The sequence below is a fragment of the Mytilus galloprovincialis genome, chromosome 1, assembly GCF_965363235.1.
Source record: "Mytilus galloprovincialis chromosome 1, xbMytGall1.hap1.1, whole genome shotgun sequence".
Taxonomy (NCBI): domain Eukaryota; kingdom Metazoa; phylum Mollusca; class Bivalvia; order Mytilida; family Mytilidae; genus Mytilus; species Mytilus galloprovincialis.
The window spans coordinates 96,580,272-96,606,399 of record NC_134838.1 but is presented as its reverse complement, the minus strand read 5'-3'; the positions used below and the strand labels follow the sequence as shown (position 1 = coordinate 96,606,399).

At 32.4% G+C, this 26,128-nt stretch overlaps 2 protein-coding genes and 1 non-coding gene across 3 annotated transcripts in view; all 3 read left to right on the top strand.

Moving 5' to 3' along the window:
- Positions 1-1,698: 1,698 nt before the first annotated feature.
- LOC143046046 (uncharacterized) lies at positions 1,699-8,092 on the top strand. Its single transcript, XM_076219011.1, has 3 exons — positions 1,699-1,832; positions 2,354-2,514; positions 7,412-8,092. The coding sequence occupies exons 1-3, from the start codon at positions 1,784-1,786 to the stop codon at positions 7,949-7,951; spliced, it is 750 nt and encodes a 249-aa protein (XP_076075126.1). The 5' UTR covers positions 1,699-1,783; the 3' UTR covers positions 7,952-8,092.
- On the top strand, positions 5,661-5,778 carry LOC143061563 (U5 spliceosomal RNA). The gene has a single exon (XR_012974470.1). It is a non-coding gene; the product is annotated as a U5 spliceosomal RNA (small nuclear RNA).
- A 2,419-nt stretch (positions 8,093-10,511) lies between the features above and the next one.
- The window catches only part of LOC143046036 (uncharacterized), a 35,614-nt gene continuing 19,997 nt past the window's right edge, over positions 10,512-26,128 (top strand). The window contains exon 1 of the mRNA XM_076219000.1: positions 10,512-10,743. Coding sequence (XP_076075115.1) covers positions 10,704-10,743 — 40 coding nt within the window. The 5' untranslated portion in view covers positions 10,512-10,703. The remainder of the gene's footprint in view (positions 10,744-26,128) is intronic.

The following is a 26,128-nucleotide window of genomic DNA, read 5'->3' as shown; positions in this document are numbered from 1 at the left end:
AAGAAATACTGGATTTGTCAATGACCCGACTTATTTTAATATTTCATTTACTGTTATTTGTTTTTGTCCATTTTAATTCCTTGTTATCTGTTATAAGCCAAATCAATTTGCTGTTTTGCTGTTATTGGGACCCCCCTTGCCCCCCCCTCTTGTTTGTCACAAATTTTCCACTTTTAATCCACAGATTATATAAATGTTCAAAACTTCAAGGTTATTAAAAGAGATGAACACTGACGAACATTGACAGGTACCATCAAGTGTTCTTCCTGGGAAAATATGACAAGTTATGCTTTAAATACCTAGTACTTCTTTGTTACAGATGTTTTCAAGCTGGTTTCCACAGTTTGGCTAACTTGTGATGTGTGCACCTATATATATTTTATTGGTTGGAGAAATATTAGTTGTGGGTGTCTTTCCGATTGTAATCAAAGTGTAAGGGTGTTAGCTTGTGATGGATTATTTGTGTTATCCTTGCTGAAAATTATACTTTATATAATAGCATAAGAGTTATTTCGAATCTTTCAAATAGGTTGAAAAGAAATTTTCTGTATAAGACAGAATAAAATCGATGTTAAAGATAAAATGTGGAGTTAAGAAGTATTTTCTACCAAAATTCGTGTCATTCAACCCAGACAGTATGTGCAGCAGCACGGTAATTCCACCAGCACATCGTTTAAACATACCTGTATGAGTTTACATTCATTGTTCTGCTAACGAATCTGGTTTATGTTGACACCTAACTTTGGTGTCAGATGCACTGGTCAAGGAAGAAATGTTACAGAGATGTGTTCATTGAAGAAGAAAAATCCAAATGCTAGCGATCTTATTTTGAGCATAATCGGTTGCTTAACCATAAACGATAAAATACTAATTTAACCAGAGACATTATATGTCTCTGATTTAACTCAGAAACATATATACGGCGGATCATATTCATATGTCTCTGCTTAACATAGACGCAACGTTAGATATTGCTACTACCGCGAAAATAGCGCTAATTACATATTTGATCAGGAAATTTTCTTAGAAATGCTGAAATAAATATTTCAAATTATATATGAAAATAAAGATTGCTTCTTAAATTTTCACATTATGATAGAGAAAGAATAAAAATATAATATTCATAGGCTTCTTAAGACATAGACTGTCAGAAAAAAACGTTCACTTGGCGTTGTCCCATGTAACAAACTCGAAACATTAAACTCGAACAATTCGTAATAGAAAATGAAAGATACTCTTGATTGAATGTAAATCAAATATGCTATCTAGTCCCGTTTGTAGAAAAAAGTTCAAAACGATACATCAACAATGCTTATAAAGAATTCTGATGCACATGCACTTCATCAAGAGTGCATTTTAATCTTTAATCATTTAATTGATTAATCAATTTTCAGAAAATCTACTGAAATAACCAATTTTAATAAGGTTGTGAAATCATTGATCAATTTAGAGTAAACGCCAGCTTGGTTATAATTCAATTTTTCTATTGCAATCTATTGAACTTCAAAGAAATGTGAGAAAATTATTATAAGCCTTAACTTTGTTGTTTTAGCAATTAACTAATCAGATTGAATGGCTTCTTGGGTTGATTATGTAAACACTGTCACGATTTAATATCATTTTAATAAGATAAAACTGGCTTCCTTTTGAATATTATTTCAATATCCAATCATAATTCTATAATACATTACTCAATATTAAATAAACACGAGAACATGGACAGTATATACCCGATACATTTAAAAATTGGCAATATTGAAAAAATTCCAATTTACAGCCAACAATGACAGCTTTTGTAACAGACCACTCTATCAGCAAAATAATGGGTTTTGGTAAGTCTATATGAAGTTATTTTACTATTTTTCATTGACAAATTTCCTCAACATTTAGTGTTAAAAGATATGCCAGATACAAGACATAATTATAAAACTACGTATTTTTTTTTCTTCTGTATATCATATATTTACTTGGATAACCGGTTACAAGCTTATGTGTACTGAAAGTAGTTTTATTGCTTTAAATGTTCATTATGGAAAAATTAAGACTTGTAGGGTGAAGGTTTGTTATTATTGCTTTGGTTTGTTGTGTCTTTGTCTGTTTGTAAATTTTAAAAGAAAAAAAGTAAATTAGTACGTGTACAGTAATTTAATATAAAACACGCCGCGTATGCGGTACCATGACTTTATTGTATGTACAAATTTTTCACTCATGATCTCTGTACCTACGTATCTTCAAATTGCAGCAAAGGTATTGAATTGTGGTTTTGAGAATACATATTCTGTCTTTCTGAGGTTTTACACACAATTGATAAATGCATGACAATCATATATCATATTTTTAAATTTCATTTTAGACTCAGACCCACCAAAGAAGCGTCAGCGTCGTAACAGGACAATGTTCTCTAACGCCACCATAGTTATTCTAGAGAAAGCCTTCATCGAGAACAAGTACCCCGACATCAAAGAAAGAATCACCTTAGCTAGACAGATCAACGAAGAAGAGGCACGAGTTCAGGTGAGTGCTTCTATAGGAAAACAATATTAAGTAATATTCATCATTTTCTGATACTCGATGTGCATATATATCGAGAACCGAAGTGTTTGTTCATTAATATGTATAGTGACCTTTGGTTTGATACATATAAATGCACCCCCCCCCCCCTCATGAATATGAAATTGAATACGCACAGTGATAAGATTTTTTAATGAACACCCACTGTCCTTTAATTAATATATATATATATATATATATATATATATATATATATATATATATATATATATATATATATATATATAAAAGTCTATAAAAACGACCAACCAGCAAATTTACTATGTACCGGATCGTCTAGAATAGGCGATACTATACAATCAGTATTGTTAAAACTTGTGACACTTGAAGAAGGCCATTTGTTGAGCCGAAATATTTGTCAGCACGATTTAATAACAACATTTTCGTATTATAACATCTTATATCAGTACCGTTGTGCAAATCTTTAGACTGATATATATATATATATATATACGTTACAGTTTTAACTTGAACTAATCGTTATAATCAATTTCTATTAAAATAGAAGTCTCAGTCAAGATATGATTTAATTTAAGCGTGTTATTTTCCCACATTTTAATATATGTTCAAAATTAATTTGTTTCGTAAATTACACAAAATACATTATTTGTATAAATGAATGCCGAATAAAGTGAACCAAGTCTGGGTTAGCGGGGATTACGGAGGATATATTATTTATATCAGAAATTTATCACTACTGGCACCTTTATAAAACTGAATGTTAGTAAGATAGTTTTTATAGTCCCCTGTTACTTAATACTATAGTCTCTGTTATTGTTAAATAATGAATTCAACTTATGATTTAGTACGTATATATAATGTATAATGGTATGTACAAGAACAAGAACTAATACATTTTTACAGTATTTTTCAATGGAAATATTATTTAGACATATAACATTTCAGATAAAATTTAAGCTGATAACAAAAAAGACCGAAAAAAGACCGAAACAACTATATATAAAAAGGGGGGGGGGCACTGCCCATGAAATCAGATGTCATAAGAATGATACACAACTTTGAGTTGTAACTTTCCAAACATATAATAAATTGTATATAACCTCACATTATAGTGTACTGTTCATGACTCATTAGACATCTATATTACTTATAGTATCTATTTATTCTGAGACTACTATAACACTGTGTTATAGTAGTCTCAGATTTATTCTATCCCCGAGGAACCAGTAATGACGCACCTAACGTTGTGTTTGTCTCTGCATTTAATCTACCATTTAAAAGAAAAAGAAACACGGAATAGAATGAAAGATTGATCACTTGTTAATGTATTTCAATCATTAAACAGTTGATTTTTGAAACAGTAAAAGCAATAAAAATCATGTTTGCTAACATTACAAACGGACTGTCAACTTATGATGGGTACCAGTAATGACGCACTATAAACAAACCAGTAAAAACCACTTGCAGTGTACCTGATGTTCGAAAAATTGCTTCAATCCGGATAATTTAAAGTTAACACTATTCAACAAATTTAATTTTAATAACAAATTTTGACATTTACAGTCACTTTTATGATCATGTTGATAGCAACACAATTTTTTTCATTAATTTAATTGTAACCTATATTTTATTTCAAATTTTATATAAAATTGTTCAAAATTTATCAAAGTGACATATATATTCCATATACTTGAAAATAAGAAGTAATTGCATTCATAAAACAACATTGACATTAAAACATTTATCAATGTATACTTCGTACAATGAATGAAAAAAATCGATAAACAATAGAAAATTATATAAGCGACGATCATTTGTTCTACAATGATTCCCGCTTAAATGTAAAACCATGTCACATGACAGTCATATGATTTGAAAAACACAAACTGGGGCAGCATGTGCATACATACTTTTGCCGGCCAAAGTGGATTTAGGACTGACAATCATTCCGGGAAAGGTAGACTGTTTTTGACCTTAATAAAATGGCAGAAATTGCATTATCTTTACTAATTCAAGCAATAATAACATTTCTGGACATAGTTTGAGGCATCTATGTTGTAGTCATATGACCTTCACCATCATGTTATGAATAGTAATTATCGATGACGTCACATCTTTTGTTTAGAAATATAAATAAATTTGATGTATTTACTGTCTTCTGATTGGTTAAAATAATTAGCTTTATTTTCAATGTTATCAATTTTTATGGCGACACGCCCACTCTAACCTTGTGTATTCATACGCAAACATCTGTGTACGTTGTTATTTGTATTAATATATATCTTTGAGCCTTATTTTTGATAGAAATTTATTTATAATGAATGGCAATAATTTATTTTGAATTTATTGAACCATAAAATTAATTTTTGACTCCTCACATTTAACATAATCCGCTTCGCGGATTATTCAATGTGAAGAGTCAAAAATTAATTTTATGGTTCAATAAATTCAAAATAAATAACAGCCATTCATTAAATAAAACCCAAAACTAAATTGGTGCGTCATTTCTGGTCCGCGTCAAAACAGGTACCAAGACGATATAATTGAGAACCTATCATATTTTTAACAGTTTGTGAAAATCATCGATCGCGTTAGAGTAAACGCCAGCTTGGTTATAATTAACTTTTTCTATTAAAATCTTTTGAACATCACATATATAAAAGATTATAAAAAAAGACCGAACAAACTTTAAAAAAAAGGGGGGTCCATGCCCAATGAAAGCAGATGTAATAAAGAATGATAATCGACTTTAGGTTGTAACTTACCAGACTTAATGAATTGTGTATAACCTCACATTATAATGTTCATGACTCATTAGTCTGACATCTATACAGTATCTATTTATTTTAATAAAACCTGTCAAATTAACAATTTCTATTGAAAAAGTAACATGAATTATTTCCCTTTATATGGGCTGCTAGAAAAAAACTCAATGAAATTGATATTAACCTCTAGATATATAAATTCATTATTTGATTGAACATTAATATCAAAAATAAATAAAATGAAGTATTTTAATATAATCTATTTGTATATTTTGAACTGTATTTTACAAAGGAAACGTTAATTATATACCAAAACTAAACAAAATAATTGTTTAGCTGGGTCCATCGAACTTCCACATTTCGTTGCTCTGGTTTCTCTTCAAACCACGAATAAATCTTTCGCCTTTTACTAAAGATTTCCGTGGAGAGGAACAAATTAATGAGTCTATAGACTATTTTTCTAACCCTGTTAAATCAGGGTAACATAATCAAACAAGAAATAAAGACCTGCTTCAAAAGTGAATGCCACATAACACTGTGTAAGCTCATACACATAAAACATAAACAGCTTTACTTGAAGTTGGTATATGCATATAATTACAATCAGAGAATTCAAAATTTCACATATTCTTTAGAAAATATTACTAAATAACATTATTATAGGTAATATTAAATTTGTTTGAATTCATCTCGCACAGTATTTAACTATTGTTTTGCTCCTATCAAAGCATTATTAGGCATTCGTCCAAAATGAAAATAAGGGTCATTTGTTTGCAGGTGCAAATATGGACAAATGAGAGGCATGGTCATACCTTTATGAAAAAAACGAAAATACTGGTGTTTTTTTGTAATTTTAATGCAGGGGATAGTGTCAAATATTTAGTTTAACAAGCATATTTCTATTAAGAAAATCATAGATACACTGAAGACTGTAGCTCAAGTTGCTAAAATAATAGAAATCTTTTAATAATCACATCTTGTATAGACACCTGTCCTGTAAATTGACTTATTTTATAGTTTGACGTTTTTCTGTGTCGTGGGGTTGTTTTCTAATCTACGTAAACCACCCTCCTCTATTCATATAATTAATATCCATCAAATGAAGATTTTTACAAAAAACTTAAATTATGAGTATCTATGTACAATTTATATCATTTCTATACCCTCACCGGCGTAGCGTGGGGTATTAAGTTTTACCATTAAATTGTCATTCTGTACGTCCCAAAGTTGGGTTTCGTTCTTTAATTGTAGTTTGCCTCAACCAAATACCATTACACTGATATACAATGCTTATAACCACAAAACACAGATCTGGTTTGAATTTTGGTGGCGTCTCGTTAACCGTTCTATAGTTATGCCCCTTTACAAATGGAAAAATTGCTGAAATTTACGTTCACTATAACTTTAGTTTGCATCAACCAAATCATATGTTGTAAACTTATACACAATGCTTATTACCACAAAACACAGAACAAGTTTGAATTTTGTGGATGCCACTTTATCCGTTCAATAGTTCTACCCCTTTAAAAATGGAAAAATTACTGAAATTTTCGATTTGGTTCTCTTACTTTGGTTTTTGAAGTGAAAAGTCATTACATCAGACTTTTTGATATGTTGTAAACTTCATACAGTTAATCCTCCGAGTTAAATTTGCCAAACTTCATTGCCCATGCAGCTTGAGACCTTGTCTCCTTCTATTTAGATACCTTTTTTGTCTTACTTTTACAGAAATTGTACAGAATTCGAAAGAAAATAAGCACTGTCCTGTTATCTGCTTATGTGACAAGCTCAGCTTATCCTTGCAATAATGAATGACTTCTTGACCCAATTGACAATCAGCGCAGTCTATTCTTCTGTTAACTTATAAACATTATTTCATGTACTAGTATACTTTATTAATCGTTTCTTGGATCGAGTTACTAAATGTTATGCATGATAGTGGGAGAATGTCATACTTTGCATGAGCCAATAATTGAACAATACATGGTCGTTCTTTGTTATGATTCAGTTAATGTCACACAGTGTTATTTTTAGAAATACATGTCTTTTTTGTGTGTGTCGGTCAAATTTTATATTATTTATTGTGTGCTTAACTGTTCTATTTTAAATTTCAGGTTTGGTTCCAGAATCGCCGAGCAAGGCATAGACGTTCCAGACGCCGTCCAAGCACCAATTCAGACAGTGCATCATCTAGTACTTCTTCATCGCCAAAGTCGTCTCCATCCCCACCTCCCACTGCTCCTCTGAAGCATACAACATGGCTCCAATTATCCACAGTACAACAACAACAGCAGTTCCTCACCATTAACAGTGGATTAGACATCGTAAAGGAAGTAGCCATTCTTCATGAAGACAGATCACTTAACTCACCATCCTACACAGACATCAAAGACATGTTTTCTCTTCCACCTACTCCTATATCACCACTGCCAAAGACACCAGCAAGATCCAAAGACCAACGCCAAAGGTTTTCTCTGTGGTCTCCACTACCAGTACCTAGTCAGCCAGAAGTGTCGCCACTGCCAATACAACCAACAACATTACGCCTTCCGTTGACAACACCAAAGTCGTCCTTCTCCATTGCAGACCTCAGCGAGTCTGAAGTACGATCTACAGACGACAGATACTGCTTCAGTTACCAGTTTAGTATATGAAAGTGACAAATATTTGACATTGAATTTAGTGCTATATGACTTTTGTATTTAGTTATTTGTAAGTTTCAACGTATACAATTACATGTATGAATAAATTGATTATGACAGCGAAATTAAGGAAATAAATGAATTTAAAATGGTGCTTTTAGTTAGATTGATTATTTTGTCAACGCATGGCCGCGATTTTTATAAATCTCTTTAGTTGTTGCTCAAACTAAGGTATTGGCCCATGCCAAAACTTAGTTGATCAAATTAAAACATTTCATTATTCAGGCCCCATTTGATCTTAAAACTTTATCATGTACTACTTCATCTTTTGGTTATTAAGGATGTTCTACACAACAACGGCGCTTCAAACGCCACGATCTATACTTAATGCCTCATTGTAGGTAATGGTATGTTATGGATGTTTTATAGTAAAAGGTGAATAAGAGTGACTAGCAATTTAGCTATTTAATTCTCGTTATCCTTTTTGGCGCCTTAAAAGTCTACAAAGATGTGTAATTATGTAATAATCACCTTACTTAACATCAATGAATTAAAACAAACCACAATTCTGTGTCTATGGTTCATCCAATTTGTCACTCAAACACAAGTTACAACAGCGAAAAGCAAAATTGATTTACAGTAGCGGCATACTTTAAGTATACTAAAAAACCTTCACACAGCTAAATTCGACCGGCAATAACATAAACTTGTAGGAAACATGGTAAAATGGTTATGCTGGATGTATTGAATAGATAGATCTATATCATGTTCGGTATACATATATGACAAGAAGGAAATCCCTACTAATGGCTGATATTTTTATCGTACAAGAATACTCAGATGAAAATAAAAACACTACTTAATGAAAAAGCCAATGTCACTAATAATAAAAATCAATAGTCAGTCTTCAATAATCACACAATAGACAACATTGTTGTCTAAAAAGTAAAATATCAAAATAGCTGAACTCTGAGGAAAATTCACAACGGGAAGTTCATAATCAAATGGCAAAATCAAAAGCTCAAACACATCAAACGAATGGATAACAACTGTCCTATTCCTGACATGGTACAGGCATTTTCTTATGAAGAAAATTGTGGTTTAAACTTGGTTTTATAGCTTATTAAACTTGGTTTCATAGCTAGCTAAACTTCTCACCTGTATGACAGTTGCATCAAATTTCATTATACTGACAACGATGAGTGAACAGAAAATATGATACCATAATTATATGACAAGCTTCGAATAGTCTTAAAAGAAGGGAAAACGTCAAACGGAATCTATGATCTCGATTAACAACAAATTCGCAAAATGACAAAACGCTAACATAAAACAATCAATGGAAAGGTTTATTTAGAGACATATACGTGTCACACATCCCTCTCCCCACTCCACCGGAAACTTGGTCCTCCGTTAACAGTTTGGAAAGAATTTAAAGACTTTCTGAAAACATTGAACTTTGCCAATTTATTAGTACATCTAAATGCGCACAAATGATTATAAAATCTGTGTTCAATCTAAAAGGTTTCCATCGGAAGGTCTATAAAAATGGTAATAATATATGATAGTCTAATTGTTCCTAAATGTTGTTGCAGGACAAGGCGGGAATGCGACTTGAAGTCAGACATCCAGCCTTATATAATGTCGATTGATTTCTCTATTTCTAAATTGTTTTTCCACAATATTTCATGACAAAAATCTGCATGTCTCTTTTCAGCTCACTTGAGCCAACGGGCCAATCTGAACAATTTTCGTCTAAAAACTATCAATCGACAGAAAAACAGTTATCAACACCTAATGATATAATACAGTGTCATTGTGCCCGGACTCAAACAAATTAAAAGACGCGTTATAGTTATTGTTTATTAAAGAATGCTTTTGATAAATATCAGAGATTTGTTTTATTACCTATATATTTATAGATTAACCGAGGTTAGATGTATTTTTTAGTGTAACCAAAGTCAAAATGACAACGTTGTAAACACATACATGTTATCAAAGAAAGAATCTCGAACCTTGTATGATATAAAAGCCTCTGGAATGCAAAAAGGTGAAACATCTTGAATGGAAAAAAAAACACCCTGATATATATAATGAGTTTGATGGAGAGTTGTCTCATTGGCACTCATACCACAACTTCCTATATCTATATGATTTTTAACAAATAAATAAAAAATAAACAGTTGTGCACAGACATTCCTTGATTGGGACAGTCACATGAGAGATAAAACAAAATAAAAACAAGCATAGAAATACCTTAACAGTATATCCCAAGATTTTTTTTTATATGAAAATCTGCCTCGACACAAAATATCGCAAACAATATTATTCCATTCCTCAGACCTCAACCCCTTCCTTCCTTCCTTCACACAAAAAAAATATTTTCCAGGTTTAAATATTCTGTTTCTTGTCCCAGTTTCATTCCCTGTGGCAAAACGTATCTGTCATAAATCCATATTATATAACAGCTAAGTTTTTAAATACCTGTTTGAATAAAGGCAATCGTCATTATATCATAAAATGCACATATACATATATAGCTAGTATGCAGTTTTAACATTGTCAATATTTATTATATTTAGGATATTTAACTATCCCATATCGATTACAATCATTATAAAGATGTAACCAACCATAGTATACAAACTATTTCTGTGCGTTTTTTACTGACGAACATCTGAAGTACGTTTAATACTGAGGATGTATGAATGAGTCACCAGTATTGTTATAAAGTCTTCACCAATTACTTAGGTGTTCAGTGATCATGATTCCACACGTGTATGCTGTGATTATTCTATATACCGGTAAGTTAGTCAACCTTTTTATTTAATAATGTGTCTTTAGCCTCGTCTGATCGCATAAATCAATATATATTTTGCTGATTTATTGATTATATGTGTATTACAATTTTCAAAAGCCTTTTATGATCTTTTATGGTTCGTCTCTGTCACATAGTTTTAAACATAGAATAAGATGTAGATATGGGTATTACATCTATGGTTTTAAATCAGTGGATACAATCTTCGATGTATGACCAAAATGCATTCCGGTCGTAAGTCACCTTCGAGTGTTATTTATAAATAGGACAATGATTTATAGTTTTTAAACCAATACAATGTATTTTTCTGTTTTTCTTTGTCCGGCTTTCGAATATTCCCAATTATTGTATAGTTATTCATGCATCTGACTTTGGATGGGTAAGATATTGTTTAAGAATAATGGGTGCAGCCCATGACTTATACATTATACACAGATCATGTGAGACATGGTTCTGCATACCCAATGCAAGTTATGTTTTCGATTTGATGTCGTCTGATAAGCTTTTTATATAATATTGGTTTTTATACTTCTTGATGAAGGTTGTACGGTGACCTAAGGTTGCTCAGCACATTCACGTTATTTGGGCCCTTATGGATGGATAGTGGTCTGATTTGCAATCACACCACATCTCGTTATGTGTATACATATGCAAACATAATGACAGACACTGTCAAACTTTGATTTTTCAAAATTGGAAAAGAAACATTAGACGTCGATTAAACGAGGAAGTTAATCCTTATTTATATGATGTATTGGATAGGTTAAGGAGACCAAGCTCTGTAGTGACCGTAGTTTATATTACGTTTGAATGAAACTTAACTCTCAACATGCGTTATTTTTTTTGTGATGTGTGTATTTCTCATTTGACTGTGTTTATTCGGTCACCTTTTCATAGAATGAAATTCAAAACAGTGTGGCTGTGGCCATTGATTGACACATTAAATTCATCCATTGACTGGGACAATTTAGGTGAACGTTTGTATGTAACGACCACTGCTCACTATGTACTTTTTAAAGACACTTGAACTATGGGGTCACCAAAGGTTCTCAACACCTTAATAAAGTAATTCGAAAAATTAATCAGAAATAACACGATGTTTTGATTTATATCCATTATATAAATCAAAACATAAAGGTTATTCCAGATTAATTTTTCGAATTATTTTATAATTAAAGGCGTTAAGAAACCTTTGGTGACCCCACAGTTTTAAATGTCTATCGTAGGTACGTCGTGAACAGTGGTCGTTACAGACAAACGTTCACGTAAATTGCCCCAGTCAATGGATGAATTTAATGTGTCAATCAATGGCCACAGCCACACTGTTTTGAATTTCATTCTAAAGATTATTCCTATCATTATCCTGTAGATCACAAAATTCCAGTCTTAGACTAGTATTGTTCCTTTAGCCTTTCTTTAAGTGCTGTAAAACACGAATATATCACTGTAATAAAACCATCTTAAGGTCAAATCTATACTCGACTGGTTCAAAAAACATTGAGTACTTTAAATCCTCCAAGATAAAATCAGAAAGTTTAGATGCAATTAGCCTTGACATACATTTTATCACGAAGAAAACAACTACTATAGTATTGATAACCCTAATCTCAAGATTTATTTATGAAGTTTGAACCAGAAGTCATAGAACTGGTTTCTACGCCAAAATTTTATTTATAAGGTTGCAGGGCATTATTATCAGTACATATATTGTCTTGCTTCAACTTTTTTGTCCAGAACTAACAATTAATGGGCTGTATGTTGGTTAATTAGTTATCAAAGGTACCAGGATTATAATTTAGTACGCCAGACGCGCGTTTCCAAGGCCGTAACTACCCTTGAGGCAAGTGAGGCAATTGCCTCACTAAAATTTCGACACTGATTTTTTTTTTATACATATATATAAATATAATAGTCATTCGTTGTTCTGTCTCAACCTTGATTTCTATAACTTGTCATCATTCCTTTTAAACTATTCTTCCTGGATATAACTCAGCATCTGAACGGGTGATGTTTCTCGATTACATTAACCTAGTAACGATAATCATAATGGATCTCTAGTTAAAAACAGGCTCTTGCAGAAAAAGGAAAAGCGACACTGAAGGTAAATAAGGAATAATTCTAGTAAACTAGTTTTTTTGTGAACAGAGTCTGAGTGTTGCATATTACTTCATTAGTACAATCCAGAAACGATAAGTAGACTGACAAATGAAGTACTGGTTTTCGGAAGGGGGCAGTCCTGTCTGCGTATTCATTTCTCCGCGCCAACTTTTGACAAATCAAGTACTGGGCATCGCAAGGGGGCAGTCCTGTCTGCGTATTCATTTCACGAACTTTAATCTTTCTCTTTACAGATAAATAAAAGGTAAACTTTAATATGAAACATCCATGGATTAGTTTTTATCCATGTTTCTTTAACCTTAAAAATTGAAAGAATATCCCATATTCCAATTTGATATTATCGAGGATCGAATGGTAGAACCTTTAACACAGGATTTTGTCTTTACTTATTCGGGACTACGGAATTTCATTTCTTTATATTCGGGGTTTCGGAATCGGACACCCCAACCCCTCACCCCTAAATTTATAGATTCTGGAACTAAAATACCACCAACTATTTCCAGAAATAACTGGAAATTACGGACCTACATGTAAACGTCAAAAACTCCAGTCCAATTTCCCCTGCACCCATACCAGATATACTTACTCTATAAATAGATTCATATACCTGTATCTTATCTCATTCTATCCCGAGTTTGTCTACTCTTTGTCAGCATAAAAGCGAGTTTAATATTTTGAAACTGCGACTGTATGATGGTGCTTACAGGAAAGCTAAATTCCCTTTTGCAAACAAAACTGTTACTACCGATGCTGCTACCGAATTGCTGATGGAGAAGGAATTGGAAGAAGACATTGTTGATCATTGTGTTGATAATAATGTGCTACCTTTAGAAACACAGACTGCTCTGAAACAACTGAAAACTTGGAAAAGAGCATGCATTGTGGCGAGAGATTATACATTGCCATGCTCCATGTTCATCTCGATAAGGATATCAGCAGACCAAATTATGATTCTGAAACGATTTGACTGAACCGACAATAGAAAAATTTGGCAAACTCTACTGAATCGGTGTTTGTTCTATGTACTGGCAGCAGACTCAAATCAGTGATATTTGGATTATTATCTTACTTATAAATTTAAATAAAGTTGTTCAAAATTTGGTGTTAGTAAAAGTCTTAAAATATGAAAAATATATAAAAAAAAGTGTCCAAATTCAAAACATTATCAAACTCTCTAAAAATGCCTAGAATGCAGGATTTTGTACCATTCATTTCATACCCTCCAAAAAAAATTCGCCTCGCTTCGCTCGGCTCACTTATTTTGCCTCACTAAAATAAGATGCCTAGTTACGGCCTTGGTTTCGTCTACATAAGACTCATCAGTGACGCTCATATCAAAATATTTATAAAGCCAAACAAGTACAAAGTTGAAGAGCATTGAGTATCCAAAATTCAAAAAAGTTGTGCCGAATACGGCTAAGGTAATCTATGCCTGGGATAAGAAAATCCTTCGTTTTTCGAAAAATTTAAAGTTTTGTAAACAGGAAATTTATGAAAATAATGGCATACTGTAAAACATGGTATGGTATGATGGTATGGTATGTGTTATGTTATGATGGTATGGTATGAATACCATCATACCATGGTATGTATGAATGGTACCATGGTATGGTACGATGGTATGGTACAAATTCCTATACCATGGTACGAATTCCTATACCATGGTACAAATTATTATACCATGGTATAACTTTATAGTATGAAGCATGGTATGGTTTTTTTTGAAGTGGGAAATTTTGAAAAATGAATTTAGGTAATATGAACTATGATTTTTTTTTATTTGTTTACATTATGTATCTGTTTTATTTATTAGAATAATATTTTACGAAATAGATGTTGACAAACAAGATAGAATATCACTTACATGTATAAAGCTGTGAACAGAAAACAAGAGAAAACTCAATTTAAACATCTCAGATAACTATTAAGTTAAGATAAGATAGATATAATGTTCTGTTCTGACACATTGTAAATAGCTGTCAATTATTCTTTGAAATTTTGGGAAGTACTGCATATCTTTTGATTGTAATCTAGATAATGTAGTTAAAGTTTTATTGCATAACCTTCTGTCAATGGTCAACTTTTATATTGTTTTGAAATATGACACTTTAAACAGTTGCATATTCTGTCTACATCTATGGCCAAGAAATTCCACTAAAAATGTGAATAAAAGGTGAATGCATCTCCTGTGTGGATTAGAAAACACCATACTTTCAAATTAAACTGTCACTAACAAATACTATGTTAGTTGATAGATACCACATGTTGTAGAGTGTATATTGTTTTCTTCATTTATATGTAACAAGAATGTGTCCATAATACACGGATGCCCCACTCCCACTATCATTTTCTATGTTCAGTGGACCGTGAAATTGGGGTCAAAACTTTAATTTGGAATTAAAATTAGAAAGATCATATCATAGGGAACATGTATACTAAGTTTCAAGTTGATGTAACTTTAACTTCATCAAAAACTACCTTGACCAAAAACTTTAACCTGAACTTTGCACTATCATTTTCTATGTTCAGTGGACCATGAAATTGGGGTCAAAACTATAATTTGGCATCAAAATTAGAAAGATCATATCATGGGGAACATGTGTATTAAGTTTCAAGTTGATTGGACTTCAGCTTCATCAAAAACTACCTCGACCAAAAACTTTAACCGGACGGACGAACGGAGGCACAGACGGACGGACGGACGAACGGAGGCACAGACCAGAAAACATAATGCCCCTCTACTATCGTAGGTGGGGCATAAAAACAATATGCATTATGGAAGTTAATACATTTTGTACACAATATCAACCAAGGAATGAGTCTTTTTTTATTATGTGAGATTTTTACTAAACAATTTTATTTCATTTTTTTAATACATGCTGAGAGTGATAGCTATTTCTGTGCAGATAGAGATCAGAATAGTTTTTTTTAAAATGTATATATTTCAAGGTCAATTATAATCGACATGTGTTGTTAATATTTGACCTGTAATTACATCAATATTTAAGAACGAAATTTTTTCGTTTGAGCTTTAATAAAGGGTTATAATAATTTGCTAGACGAAAAAACGTCGAAACGCAATACCTTTTTTGGTATTAACCTGTTTCTGCCTTTTTGTTTTTAACTGTTATTTGAGACAAAATTAAACTGTTAACTGTTTTCAACTTACTGGCTGTTATCTGTTCTGTTAAAATTTGAAATGTTGTTTACTGTTTATGAAAATGGGATTCCTGTAATCTGTTACTAGACACTTAAAGTGTTTTTGGACATAATTTGTCCCTGAGAACTATTCTTACATGTACCTGTTGTTTACAAGAATTTTAAGATTCACGCTAATCACATTATATTTGCTGTCCATTTATTTCTTTACGGTGCTTGCTCAAAGGAGTGACATGAACAGCATATATGTAACTGTATTTGAGTATAGTAAATCCTTCACAAAATTTAAAATGGAAATGAGGAATGTGTCAAAGAAACAACAACCCGACCAGATAGTAGAAAACAGCCCAAGGCAAACAAAAAAAAAGTTGTTAACACAGCGAAAAAATCTTGCAACAGGAGGCGGGCGGAAGCTGACTCCCAAGGGAGCAATAATTTAACTTCAAAAAAGGGGGTGGAGGTTAGAAGTTATATGACCATTTTCTGAACAAAAATGTGTACTAGTTCATATAAAATAAACGTGACAATACAATCCGAAACATATAAATGAACCAAAATTTAAAAAAAAACAAGACTAGAGCAGAGGTTCCAGACTTGGTACAGGTGTAACAAATGTGGCAGTGTTAAGCATGTTTTGTGAGATCTCAACCCTCATCCTATACCTCTAACCAATGTAGTTCATTTCTGTCTCCTATTTATAGTGTATCCTAAAGTTAACAGCCAGCACTCCTCAACAAGCTAAATCCCTGTTTTATTTTAAAGTCATCCAAACCCACCCAAGCAGAAAGTATTGATTTATCTTCTATATTAATATGCTCATATGCACTGGTAATTTTAAAAGTATTTGTTTTGCTTTCCATATATATATGTTACAGTGAATTTGTATAATCAGGGATTATGTAGAATCCCTAAAACTTTCAGGGATTATGTATAATCATTGGTTAGTTTAGGTATTATACATTATCACTAAAGTTTTCAGGGATTATGTATAATCACTGGTTAGTTTAGGTATTATACATAATCACTAAAGTTTTCAGGGATTATGTATAATCACTGGTTAGTTTAGGTATTATACATAATCACTAAAGTTTTCAGGGATTATGTATAATCACTGGTTAGTTTAGGGATTATATATAATCACTAAAACTTTCAGGGATTATGTATAATCACTAGAAAAAACGTCAGGGATTATACAGAATAACTGAAATGATACTAAAATATATAACATATTGAAATATCTTAAAAGTTAATCTTAATATATCATAATAATAACCTTAATATTGTAAAACGTTAGGCATAATTTATTAATATGAAAGACACAAAAATATTGAAATGTTATACACAAAATAATTAAATGATAAGCACAATATAATTAAATGATAAGCACAATATATATAGAATAATTGATGTTTTGTTTTTAATGCTGACTTTATCAGTAATAATATCAAGCAAGCCCTTTTTGATATTGACTGTATTAGTATTAATAATATCAAGCGAGCCCACACGGGCGGGTTGATGAAGTCAGTATGAAAATATTAAATTGCATAATGATTATTCTTTTTATCGTATTGTTTTAGCAATTGTTTTTAGGTGGAGGATATGAAATAAAATAAAATTGTCATTAAAACTATTTTTATGCGTACAGTCGTTTTGATAAATGTTAATGTTATGTATAATATTTTAATATTAAACATTTTATTTACAAACTAAATTTGAATGGCATCGACTATTACACATTTGCCCTGATTTTCTACAGGCATATCTATCAAATTCACATCTGTTTTTACCACGATATCAAATTTAAAAAAATGAACCTTGTCCTCAACATCAAATCAAATTTTACGACACGTCTCAGAGAAATAGAGTTTTCAGCACAAACATCTGAAGGTACAAATTGTACCAATGAAGGGAAATCAGCAACCTCAAACTGATTTCTTGTATAAAGATCCGAGCAGGATTCAATGCTATATAGCAAGGCGATATCCTTCTTCAGCCTTTTCGTGAATATTGACTATTAATAGTTTTTTGGGATCTCTCTTTCCTGGAACCAAGGATTTGTATAGTAAGACTATACAAATCCTTGCTGGAACCACTAGTGTAATTGGTTTGAGATATCATCTTTGAAGCTTTTAATTATTGATAATCCCTGAAATCATATTAGGGAATGTGTAGAATAATAATTAAAATTATCAGTGATTATATAAAATCACTGTCATTTTCAGGGAATCTATATAATCACTAATGTTTTTAGTGATTCTACATAATCCCTAAAAAATCAGGGATTCTACATAATCCCTGATTATACAAATTCACTGTAACATATATATGCTCATTAGCATTGATGTTTTTTGAAATGATCATAGATTTCAAATTTGAACCAATAAATATTTGGTTTACATTGTTTTTCAACAAAAATTCTTGTTCCTGTTTCTCATTAAAAAAAAGTTTGTTTTGGAATAGGTCAAAAAAGAAAGAAAAGAAAACAGATATTTAATAAAATTCTGTTTAAGAATAGGTTTATTAACTTCCAAATTTCCTCTTTTGAAAAACCATACCATGCTTCATACAATGGTATAATAATTTGTACCATGGTATAGTAATTTGTACCATACCATCATACCATACCATGGTACCATTCATGCATACCATGGTATGATGGTATTCGTACCATACCATCATACCATAACACATACCATACCATCGTACCATACCATGTTTTACAGTATGCCGAAAAGAATTATCCTTCTGTATTATCTGGCCAGTACACGAAGAACATTTACATCTTTGCATATCATTCTCTTTTAATATGGTAGATGACACGGATAGTTCTGAACACTTAAAACTCTTCTCTTTTCAAAGGCAATTCTAAAACATTTCTTTTTGTTCGTGTAGTAAATATAAAAAAGAAGATGTGGTATTATTGCCAATGAGACAACTATCCACAAAAGACCAAAATGACACAGACATTAACAACTATAGGTCACCGTACGGCCTTCAACAATGAGCAAAGCCCATACCGCATAGTCAGCTATAAAAGGCGCGATAAGACAATGTAAAACAATTCAAACGAGAAAACTAACGGCCTTATTTATGTAAAAAAAAAGAACGAAAAACAAATATGTAACACATCAACAAACGACAACCACTGAATTACAGGCTCCTGACTTGGGACAGGCACATTCATAAATACATAAATAATGTGGCGGGGTTAAACATGTTAGCGGGATCCCAACCCTCCCCCTAACCTGGGACAGTGGTATAACAGTACAACATAAGAACGACCTATAAAAATCAATTGAAAATGGCTTAACTCATCAGATGAACAAATATAGTAAGATATTAGAAAGCAAATAATCCAATATTGAATATTATAGTGTTGACAACAGTGGGAACTCAACGAAATCTTTCCAGTTGCATAGCAAGGATGAATTTACCTAAGGCTTAGCTGTTTTAAAAACACTAGCACTTGAAATGTTGAATCATTATTGTGGCTTTTATTTAACAGCGAAAAGGATATGAAAAACAATTGTATTTGTTGTATCTTTTACCACTTGTATTTATTCAAGTGTCTTCTCTGATACCATCTAACTTTTATAAAGAACATTCAAAACTCTTTACTTACAGATCTAAAGATTAAACCGCGATTAAAGTGATTGGTATCAATTAGCCCATTTCATATTAAAATTTAATCCAACCATGTTCTACATACAACCAAAATGTTTTCCACAAGTTTGCACCCAAAAACCAAAGATCATTATATTAAAAACATTAAAGAGCCAGATGATAACCTGATCGTTCCTGTAGTTAATTACCGGAACATAAACCCCATAGATTTCTAGTATAAAACATTTCTGTAAATAACGAAGGTTATGAAATAATGGAATTAAAGTAGACATACGATTAACTATTTATTATGAGATTGGTATTGGATTGCGTTTTATTGATTAGAGAGTTGTATATGCAGGACAACAGATTAAGTTGTCTGACTCTAGGACCTTTACATGGAGACAATTGCCTCCTGACTTTTCATAATCATTATACATCAAATATATAAAGTACTTACCGGTAAACTAATCCGCGCAATTTGTGTCGATACTGTTTTAGGGGAAACTATACAGACCATAGAAACGTTTTGTCTTATTTTGTACTTGCTAAAATGCTTAGCCATCAGACAAAAACGTTTGTATGGTATAAAAGATATTATTTTCCCAATTTTGGATTTCAGCTCAGGGATGTTGAGGACTGCGACATATGCATCAGGGTAGTAATTAATGCCTTTTACCATCAGTCGTCAAACGGTCATTTTTGGCTACCGTTAGCTTCAAATTGGTTAAAATTTTACAGTGATTCGTCAGAGGTCTCAAATAATTATCGTTACCGTCATTATTGGAAATTATTTCATATCGGTTGAGAATAAGATTATCTTATTGGATTAAAAGGGGTCACATGACATATATTATTCTTCAGTAATAAATTCCATCGGTCATTAACAGAAAAAAACGGACCAGAAAACCGGTCGTTAACGAACTTTTACATGATAATGACCGGTGGGGCGTGGTTTCCGTCTAATAATGACCGTTGGGGCGTGGTTTTCGTCTGATAATGACCGTTGGGGCGTGATTTCTCTGTTAATGACCGGTGGGGCGTGGTTTCTCTGTTTAAAGAGATGTACCTTTTAAAAACATATTCCTGTTTTTAATATTATATTTAAGTTGTTGAATTATTTATTATATGTTTTCGTTAATTATAAAATTAAAGATAACTTGATTAAGTATTTATATACTGAAAAATTGCACTAAAATGAATGGCAATATTACTACGACTGGTCTTCACTCTTTGCCATAGAAATCGTACAACTACTCGAGTTCGCTGTAGGCATTTTGAATTTATGAGAATTTTCCAAAACATGGTTTCTCAATGAAATAAACATAATAGTTCCTTCGGCTCAGTCATTATCACTATCTTAGTCAATACCACTGTCCTGTGGGCAGTCCATATATCACGATAATGACCAGTTTTTCAAGAACTATTATATAAATAACGTTAACGTCATGTGGAAATTTTTACCGTTATCCAATTCCGACCTTCACGCATGTACTCTATTTTGTACTCTTGACCAGTTGGTAATAGTTTATGGTAATGTCGATAAAGTCAGTGATATGATATAAAAAAAAACACTGCTAGATGGCATTCTAGTGACCATGACCTACATTTCATGTCTTCCTCTTTCAAGAATAAACGATGATATTACATATCATTTTTCTACTTCTCTGGTATAGTAGTAGAGAGATCAGTTTATTGTGAAATGTTGGTCACTGCTCGGGTCGCGGTGTCTTGCATTTAACCCGTACTGAGTAAATACTACCTGGAACTAAAGAGAGATTTTTCTATCTGGTTGCGTATGTTTCATATGGAACATGGTCATTTGCAAGGGTCACCTTGCATTCCCATTTCAATGGTTTTACATTAGAATTTTTTGGGGCCCTTTATAGCTTGCTGTTCGGTGTGAGCCAAGGCTCCGTGTTGAAGGCCGTACCCTGACCTATAATGGTTTACTTTTTAAAATTGTTATTTGGATGGAGAGTTGTCTCATTGGCACTCATACCACATCTTCCTATATCTATGTTACATAAAACGTATTTTTAATTCAGGTAAAATATTTAATATACAGTGTTACATAAACGACACTTGTTTGGTCCCCTTGCGTAGAGGAAAAAACGAATTGTGCACTTGCTTTACTTTGATTATCTTTCATCATGTTCATAAGTGCATTACTAGTATTTAGATATTCACAATTCTTAATCTATTATCTGTTACATGTTTACTCTTTTAACAACTGCATTTTAATTATAGTATATGAGGGTCTTTCTTGAGTGCATTATAACTATCGAGAAACATACCGTTCGTAATTATGATTTACATGCACGGCCCTGTCGGTATAAAGTCCTTTTTGTTGTTAGACCTATGTAGTAGGTTTTTGCGTATTTTTTTTTTTTTTTTTTTACATTGCCGTCCAGGGTGTGTCTCTTACAAATACACCTTGGCTTCTGCTTTAACATGTTTAAGAAAATTTGAATTGATGCAGCGGAATTTCGGTTGAGATTGTTGTCATAAATGCATTATAATGATTATTAGTAATATTTATGCAGTCAGAGGCATTCACTTTAATGATACACCATATGTCAGATCAAAGGCACAGAAACAGAATAATATGATTGAAAGCACTACTAGCATCTAAATTTAGTTCTTACGATGCTTTCTCATTCACGTTTACCCTTCATCTCTCTATTCGTTCGGAAGACAAAAACGTATGTTCTTATTGTAAAGAGGTTATAAAAATCCGTTTACTATTACACAGCATTCCATTGATGAATAAATAAAATTTCATCATCAAATAAACATAAATATGCATTGCATGTTATATTTTTTTTATGAATAAAACTTAGGGTCAACATGTCCAGAGCATGGTGGGTGTACTCATTTTCGATTATGATGGTTTCATGTATAACTTTTATTGTTGATTTTTGGAGGAAAGTCGATCAGAAACTTTCTCAATGTATTGAAAAGAAAATTCTGTGGAAATGGGAAAAGGAATACAAAAAAAAGGACAGAACCTCCGAAATCCTGTTATAGATAGAATGTAGATGTTACACGGTCATTAATTAAAGTAAAAAATTCGTCTTTTGGTTAGAATTAAAATCGTTAAAAATGAAACTATAGCATTTGGAGAGTTTTGTCGATATAAACCATATGACTCTTTGATGTTGAATGTGTTTTTTATCGGTTTACACATGGTGCATGCAGAAACAGTGTATATATGAATAGTGTGACGTTGTCGATCGGGTGGGGGATTTGGTTATCAATTACTCCACCGTTGTCAGCCAAGATTCCATAAACTTTAGACATATTGCATATATACGTTGAAGTTGTGCATATAATATTATGGATTTATTTGAGGTTTTCTTTTTTTTTTTCTTTTACTATTTGTCATGCATACTTGGAAATTATAGTGCATTTCTAGCATTTATACGGGTATTTACATATGTTTTACTGGCGGAAACGCGAGGGTAATACACAACGAAAGGTAAAGTGTTCAGAGAATAGAAAAAGTCAGAAAGGAAAGTCGGAATAAAAAAGGAAAATGCTTGCTATCGAACAACCAACGACGATAAGCTAATGCGGGGTTCACACATTGCGGATTATTGCTCCCGTTTGAGATCAGTCAGCGATACGACACGAAAAGTGAAATAGTCGGATTACAATCTCAATTATCTGGAATGCCCTATCATTGTCTGAAAGCAGTCGTTTAAGTTCCTACGGGTCGGGAAGGGTCCGAATAGTTCGGCGATGCATCCCGACATTTAGGTGCGTCCCGTAACATTCGGGGAAACTCCTGAAGGACTGAAGCCGATTTTGTCTAGTCGGATTACAATCGTGCCTATGTCGTGACAGATTCTGCTGTATCGGATCAAAAACCTAACAATGATCTGTATATTCTGGACGGTGTCCTGTGGCACGGGAATGATCTGGAGAATATTTTCATTGCTGTTTTTCTTCCGATTGAGTCCAGATTGCATCCAGATCTTGTCGATTGCGAACCGTTTTTGCCGAAACCGTTCCGTAACAGTCCCATTATTAATACGAAAATTGTTCAATTCGTCAATGACATCCCGACAATTACAGAAAACAATTCGTCTGAGACCAGATAAAGCCGTCGTTTGCAATGCGATAGAGCGGACCGTGAATGGATTACGTTCCGACAGTACCTGATCATCCCGAGTTTGGCGACAGTTTTCGAACGGGTAACTTCCGTCAGCGTCGGTTCACTGTCTGGTCACTGTCTGATATCTGTCGGATTACATTCGGTAGAATCGGGACGCAGTCTTGACAGACTCGGTCGAATTTTACCAGGCGAAAGATACAAATTGGATTAGAAGCGGATTAAGAACGGGATTATCGGGATAAATTCGCTTGGAAACGGTTGAATATCGACGCTTCCTGAACAATATCTGATTGTTGTCGTGATTAAATTATTTGTTTTACAAATTTTATTTAAAGTTTGAATTTCCATCCACGATTCACAGGATCTTGATCAAACTTTTGACAAATTTTAATCAGGAATGGTCCTATCAAGGACGGCAGTTAAAATCGTGAATGTGTGATCCCAGCTTTTACGACAGATAGAATCATATTCAAAACAGTGTAGCTGTGGCCAATGATTGACAACCTTAAATTATCCCATTGACTGGGGCAGATTATGTGAACGTTTGTCTGTAACGACCACTGCTCACTACTTACTTATTATAGAATTTAAGCTGTGGGTCACCAAAGGTTCTTAACGCCTTTAATATTAAAATAATTCGAAAAATTATTCAGGAATAACTTTATGTTTTGATTTATATTATTGATACAAATCAAAACATCGTGTTATTCCTGATCAGTTTTTCTAATTACTTTATTTAGGTGTTGAGAACCTTTTGTGACCCCATAGTTTAAGTGTCTTTAACAAGTACATAGTGAGCAGCGGTCGTTACAGACAAACGTTCACCTAATCTGCCCCAGTCAATGGGATAAATTAAGGTCGTCAATCAATGGCCACAGCTACACTGTTTTGAATATGATTCCATATAGTAGCGCCGACCGATTTTTTGTTCAAAGGTAACTCTTTGCACGATTATATCGGTTAACGATTAAACGCAATTGCGATTCCTTTTTTTCTTCAGATTTAACAATTATAACTAAATGTGACCTTTCGTACCTTGAAAACCACACAAAACAAGTGTCAGTGTTGGAATTTAAATTGTAAATTAAATTTGAAATTGACCATGACTTAACAAGGTGCAATGTGTTATATGATTCACAATAAAACTGCATGTTAGTCATGTAGGCCACGTGGCTAGTGCAAAGGATATTGTTTTGATAGGGAAATAATCGTTGTAAGATTACAACCACGAATCAATTGATTTCAAAGAAAGTCTAGACAGATAAGTCAACTTTGTTTGTATATATATGATATACATTTCAATAAATTTTTATAGAAATAAACAGGAGAGAGGATTTTCACCTAATGATCATAAGACAGGGTTAATTGCCCCTTGTAAACTATATGATTCAAAGCAAAAATATAAACAAGGAAGAGTCTAAATAAAAGTTTGTAAAGGGTTCTGACAATTCATTTCAATGCCAATAATAAGACAGCTCTAACTAACCATATTATAACAAGCGGTGCTCAAATAATATACATGGTATCGAAACAAAGATTTTGATCCTGATATTTTCTAGCGCATTATAAAGAAAATCGAGGCAAAATTTGCAGTGAATGACTGTTTTCGTTCTTTATAATAAAATTGTAGTACGAAGAGTCTTTATGTACAATCTTGAAGTAGAAAACCTTGACATATACCGATTTACAGTTTAAAAAAACTCGATCTATTTCTACCGACTTCTGGTGTTTAAAATCTCGTTATATATAGCGACTGTGTTTATAGCAGAAAACCTCTTCATTTATCAAATTATTATAGAAAGTTAATCCTCATTATATACCACACTATAACAGGAAACCTCTATGGTATACAACTAAAGTATATTCTTAATTTGTTGGCACGTACTTTTTTTGGGAGATATGGCCCTCTAACATGGTCATAATTTGAAAATGATGAAACCTCGCGGGAGTTTTTTTATAATGAAAGTGTATGATGTAATTTAAAAACTGATTTAACCATTTTTATTTCTATCCATTAACTTAATTCAAAAGTCTTATTTAAGCTTATACATTGGTGTTGACCTTCTAATTTACATGTTTACCTTTTCAGATATTCATGATTCGGTTACATGTTCAAAAATACGAACTATAAATACGAAGCTATGATTTTGTGGATTTTATAAGATATTGCCGGACATTTTTAAAACGGGTGTGTCTTGTATTCAGCAAATTTTTGTGCTACTTTTTTGTCGATTGAAGCATGTTGTGGATGCTAGATATATAATCCGACAATCGATGCATGTAAAAGATCGAAATAATTATCTCTTAAAACTGATGCAATAACTGATTACCATTCAGTGCATCCATCGATGCTAATAAATCTGACATGCTT